This window comes from Notothenia coriiceps, unplaced genomic scaffold (genome assembly GCF_000735185.1).
Source record: "Notothenia coriiceps isolate Sejong01 unplaced genomic scaffold, NC01 NC01_scaffold00015935, whole genome shotgun sequence".
In the NCBI taxonomy this organism is placed as follows: domain Eukaryota; kingdom Metazoa; phylum Chordata; class Actinopteri; order Perciformes; family Nototheniidae; genus Notothenia; species Notothenia coriiceps.
This window is the reverse complement of record NW_011348636.1, coordinates 1-6013: the sequence shown is the minus strand read 5'-3', so window position 1 is coordinate 6013 and position 6013 is coordinate 1. Positions and strand designations below refer to the sequence as shown.

The following is a 6013-nucleotide window of genomic DNA, read 5'->3' as shown; positions in this document are numbered from 1 at the left end:
CAGGATTCCTGCATATACCCTGAGTAAATTAAAGGGTGTTTCATGTTGTCGTTGCTGTGGACCTTCTTAATACCTTGGAAAATGCCGTTTAATACTTTTAAATACTTTTTAATAGCCTTAATTTTCGCTAAATTGATTTATCAACTTTTAATACTTTTTAAGACCCCGCGGACACCCTCTATAATGACCTCTTCAAATGTCTCGTTTTGTTCACCCTGGAAAGACACAGATACACGGCATGCAGTCAACCCTTGCATTGGAAAACCGGAGTATGCTTGGAATTGTAGGTCGATACTTCATTGAATTAATTGGCAAAATTAATCTATATATATTTTCATGTTAACCCACTTATTAAATGAGCAATAATTCTGCTCTATACAACAACACGAAGCCACTCACGCAACAATAATTACCTCTGCAGCTGAAGCGGCTCCACCCAGGTCCTGTTTGTTTGCCAGAACCAGCAGCGGCACCCCCTGGTTCTCTGCGGACCGGGCGATCCTGTGCAGCTCCACTTTGGCCTCCTCCATGCGCTCCGACTCAGCAGAATCCACCACGAACACCAGCCCGTCCGTCCTCCTGGTGTAGGACTTCCAGAGGGGCCGCAGTTTGTCCTGGCCGCCCACGTCCCACACCTGTAACGTGGTGCTGTTGCTTTTGGAGTTCCCCATGGACACTTTAATCCGCTCCATGTTGAAGCCTTTGGTGGGGATCGTCTCCACAAACTCCCGCAGCTTGAGTCTGTAGAGGAGGGCGGTTTTCCCTGCTGAGTCCAGACCAATCACCACAATGTGTAAAGACTGGAAGCTGGGGAGGAACGGGGGGTTGGGGGCGATTTCTGTTAACTGGTTCCCCATGTTTAGCTCCTGTAAAGGGAGATATTCCTTCCTGAGATTTATAGGACTTGAGAATCAGATGGGAATTAGTTTCTTCCTTGAACTCCCACTGTCTCCCTGAGATTCACGTGCAATCAGTGTCCTTGACAGCAACAAAAAAAAAGTGTGTCACTTTGGAGGCGACGGGAGAGAGAAGGAGGAGTCGTTTGGCTGGAGAGCAGGGCACACTCCAGGCCTCAGTTCAAAGGCTGCTTCAGGATAGAGCTGCAGTCACTGAGGACATGAGAGAGACAAGGGGGGAGGGGAGACATCAGACAGTTGTTTTAACAAGGGCTACCAGTAATTAGTCTAGCAGAGACTTTTAGTGCAGCTGAAATCCACTGCCTCAGCTTCAATTACACTTTTAACTTTAAAAACATCATAACATGCTGCTGGGTTCACCGTTTACAAAAACTGTTTTATGTAGATTTTGATCTGATTTGATTAAACTAACTCCCTTTTGTATAAACAGAACAAGCTAAACATTTAAAGCTTTAATTGTATATTGCAGCTTATCTTTTTGTTCTGACACAATGAATAGTGAGCCATTTTCAGGACAGGAGTTATTGTGGGCCATAATGTGTGTGTGTGTGTGTGTGTGTGTGGGGTGTGTTCCTGGTTCTAGCCGTCTCCTGCACATAACTGGAAAAACAGCTTCCAGCAGAGGAGAATCCTGCAAAGCCTGTTTTTATTATCAACTTATCTAAATCTGTGTTCATCCATCATTGAACAGCGATTTGGTATAGAAACAAAAAATGTGTATTATGCGGTTGTCCTGAAACAACCGTTTAAACTTGTTTCGGTTTGTATACATTTTGAGGCTTTATTGCTTGATGTGGATGATTGGCTTTTCCCAAAAAAAATTGATTTACAAATTCTTTCTCAAAACGGCTCACTTTAGACAACCCAATAGACAACTTTATAGTCAATAATCGTTATTCTATGTATTTTTTATATTCATACATCCAAATGTATAAAAGCAAACCCTACATTTTATGTATTTCCTAATGAGTTCCTTAATAGTTTTTAAAGACATCAAATGAATTAAAAATAGAAATGCAATTAAACTATTAAGCACAATTTAAAATAAGATGTATGTAAAAAGTCCTAGCCCTTTGTAGGTATGAATAGTCAATTGTTGTTATGTTTATTATTGTCTTCTGTATGCTCTTGTACCTTTTCGACTTTTTCTTTTAAAACTATGAAAGTCATGTTGTTGTACAAGTCTGTTTCCAATAAAAAGGTATTTTAAAAAAAAGTAGTCTCAACTAATGCTAATGCTAACTGTAGCTAGTTATATAAACAGGCTGTTCACGCTCCGGTTTGTAATTCGATAACTAAGACAGATTCAAACACGAGCAACCCAGGAAAAATACATAGAAAACATGTTATATAAGTAATAGTACAAAAAACAAGTAACGATTGAATAACGTAGTTTAAATTCAATGAAAAAGTAGGCAGATTTATTTTCTGTCTCTTCGCAGCGGAAGGACACACAGCTCCGCTATAACAAAGTCAACACACGTAGGTTATTTGTTGTAAAACTGCTGATATATCTCACCTGTGAGCGCTTCCAATATTGTTGAGCTTGTTGTTGCAGTAAGACGAATTGTCGAACAGTATCCTAGTTTTAACGCCAAATAATCCCGATACGATTGTTTTCAAAGCCGCAGGACGGATACTACTCCCAGGTTGGTCCGACGAAGACTGGGAGCGGGATGGATGCAGCGCTGAACGAAGCACGAGCGGAGCGAACCGACGAACCCCCGCTGCTGACGTCAGAGCCGTGGGAGGGGCAAAGAGAGAGAGAGAGAGAGAGAGAGAGAGGGAATGCCCATAATATCCGAAACACTCTTTACCAAAACTATCTAATAGCCTATACATCATCTACATTTTAATACATCTGACAATTGAAAAATATAAAATTAAAAGCTGTATTAAGGTAGGGAAGTGCGTATCTGCCTGGTACAACATGACTGAATCAGACTGAACTTCTCAATTTACACCAGGTCTCACGTCTCTTTTCCAATAATCAACAATTCGCCCATATCAATCATGTTGTTCCTTTTCTTATGTCACGTTATAGGATTAAGGAATGGGTTGGGGGTTGTTTTTAGTCGAATTTGTTTGTTCAAGCCCCAAAAAAGTCACATTGTTTTCCTTGTAAATTAAACACATTCATTCTGCTTATGTTCAAAATGTATAAATAAACACAACAATATTTTCCAAAAGTCTTAATTGTCATTTTTTGTACAAAGCCTGAAAAATACTGTATGTCATTATGTTTATGTTAATAAATCTATGTTAATTGTAATTAGAAATGGAAGACAAAAGTCTGTATTATCCTATATTCCCTGTTGGTTCTTTCTTTTCTTTACAAGGTTGGAATCTTTTCAGCCTTTTCTAATGATTGGAATCTTAAAAGAGCAGTTATTGAGTTGTTTGACAGCAAAGGGAAGAAGTAGGTGTGAAAACCTTATTAGAAAAACAAGGAATGTCATAATGAAACAAAATCTCAGTTACATCTGATCACTGTTTTATTTTTAACAATGTATCTGCATCATTTTCTCATGATTACAGGTTTAAATGGAACCTGAAAACGTAGGCGAAACTAAAGGTGTCAATAAAGTAAAAACAGTTCTGAATAACAGAGAACAAAAAATGAAACTGCATAATTTAAGTATAGGCTTCATGAGTAGAGTATTTACTTTTGACTCCCGATAGGTGCCTCATGCCTCCTGGGAATGTTTATTCTACTTTAAAGTTACTATAACTTTTTTGGGAGGGTCTTCAGAGACTTTATCTCTCTTCATTTGTCATCATCATGCAGAAGCTCCCTTACTGTATTCTACAGCTTGTCCATCATTGTCCGGCAAAATGAATCCTACCAATTCAATAGTGTTATATCAATTTAAAACATTTAGTTGAGAGTTTCTGGAGATGCTATTGCTTTTTACAAAAGTGAAATGATCAGTAAACAGAGATCCGAACTAAACTAAAGACGTTGTTGTTTATTCCAGAATTCAGAAAATCGTATGCAAAATGTTTGTAATAATGCAGTTAACAAGCCTTGGAACATGTCCTTACCCAACAATATTTGATTTAACACAATATGTAATTTTTTGTATTCTTTAATTCTCTATAACAATCTATATTTTAATATATATATATATATATATATTTGATTAGATATTTGAGTTTTTACCAGCCTTTAATGAGCATTTTACCCATTAGCCCCACCCGGACATGTCCCAACTGACAGAGGGGTCCATGAGCAGGAGGGGGGCTGGGGCGAGTCCGGACATGAATCAGACAGTTCACACTGAGAGATGGTGAGTTCTGTGGACATACCTAACCTAGTGACAATGAAACGTGGAATATTCATGGGGCCAGAGTTATTTCTGTACACTGGAGCTGATTTATCTGAAATCAAGTGAACTATAACCCCAAGGACTAAAACACCAGTGTACTTATTGTAATATACATTATATACTGTATGTTCAACGCGGTGCTGAAACTTATTATGTTTAAATACATCTTTTATTTGATCTTTTATAGGACATTTAACTTTAACTTATTTTGTTTGTGTACATTAATTGTATTATTATTTTTATTTTGTATTGCTTATTGTAACTATAATGTCTTATGTTTAAATATATTTTTTATTCTATTTTATTTGATCTTTTATTGAACATTTTACTATAAATCATAATATCTAAATATACATTTTAAAAATTATTTTTGTAATACTAAAAATTCTTATGTTTGTATACATATTTTTTATTCTAGTTTTTTTTCATTATTTATATTTTATTTATTGACTCTAGATAGAGCAACTCAACCCAATGTCCTCTAGGATGAATCAAGTATTGTGATGACAGACGGCAGTGAGTGACAGAACAGCTCCAGATGTCTTGATGAATTTTCATACAGTCCTATAAGAGAAAGTGCATGAAATCCAGTGCAACAAGCCAAAATGAATACTTATATTCAGAATAATCAATATTTCTGTTTCACCTCGGAGCAACATGTGTTAAAATTGAAAGGATCCGACTGATAAAGTTTCCTCTCAGTGACAGAAAGTCATCAGGGTCAGTGAGAGCCATCTGAGACACAATGGGGCGGAAGTATGGATTTGCATCATGATGATTTACGTGCTTCTCCCTTGATACCCAACACTCATCATGGTAATGCAATGGGTGTGCAAATGTATGTGTTTGTGTTTGTTTGTAACAAGACATGACCTATAGACTGACGAACTGGAGCGCAGGCTGCTTGTTGTGGAAGCCTGGCAGCATCTAACATGAGTATTAAAAGACACAAAAAATAATCATGACACATTCTTTTTTTTACATTTGTTGGTGCTGTTTGATCCTGCGGTGGAAAATGAGATGAGTAGAATGAAGGAAATGAGATGATGCTGTTGTCAGAAGCATACAAGCATTACACGCTGGCAGCAAATGGTCGGTACCATTTATAGTCCAGCAGCAAGTCCTCAAAAAAGGCTTTAGTTTTCAAGATACCCCTACCCGAGGTAGAACAAATGACAACAATGATTTTTCTTATCTTTAGGGTCTCCCATTAATGAAATTGATTGTTGTCAAATTTTATTTTGGGGGAAAAAATGTTTTTTAGGTTGATCTTTAGAACTACCCCAATCCCTGAAAAAGAGCCAAATTAGACCAAGCCGAATGTGGGAAAGGTGACAAAAAAGCCCATAACTTGAGAATGACAACTCTTTTCCTCTTCAGATTTGCTGAGGTATGAACCAGGTGGCTTTCCTACATCACTAAATAGTCAGACAATTATTTAACTAAAAAAATACTGAATTATAGTCCTGTGAACTTAGCTTTAGTTTAGACGGAAATTGTACTTTTTGGTGATAGGAACATAGGACTCAATCACTTTTCTCTCATTTATCAGAAAAACAGAAATCCCTAAAAAATATACCATTACTGAATTGTCTAGGGTGCTATTGAACACTAACCAGTAGTTGTATGGAAATATCTGGTACAGTTCTATTGTAAATAAGATTTCTTTAGACATAGACCTACCTCTTCTCTGAGACAGTCACATTCCGAATGGGGGATAAGTGGCATAAAAGCCTATAAGTTAAGAATGCTTACTCTGATGGTCAT

General features: G+C 37.3%; 1 protein-coding gene across 1 annotated transcript; it reads right to left on the bottom strand.

Annotated features, from left to right (window-relative positions):
• Positions 1-413: 413 nt before the first annotated feature.
• LOC104949341 (ADP-ribosylation factor-like protein 4D) lies at positions 414-2644 on the bottom strand (the record flags this gene model as incomplete). The annotated part of the gene is made up of 2 exons (XM_010775699.1): positions 2437-2644; positions 414-1109 (listed from the first exon to the last, which is right to left on the bottom strand). A coding segment is annotated over exon 2 (444 nt), but the record flags the coding sequence as incomplete, so codon positions are not given.
• Between the last annotated feature and the right edge of the window lie 3369 nt (positions 2645-6013).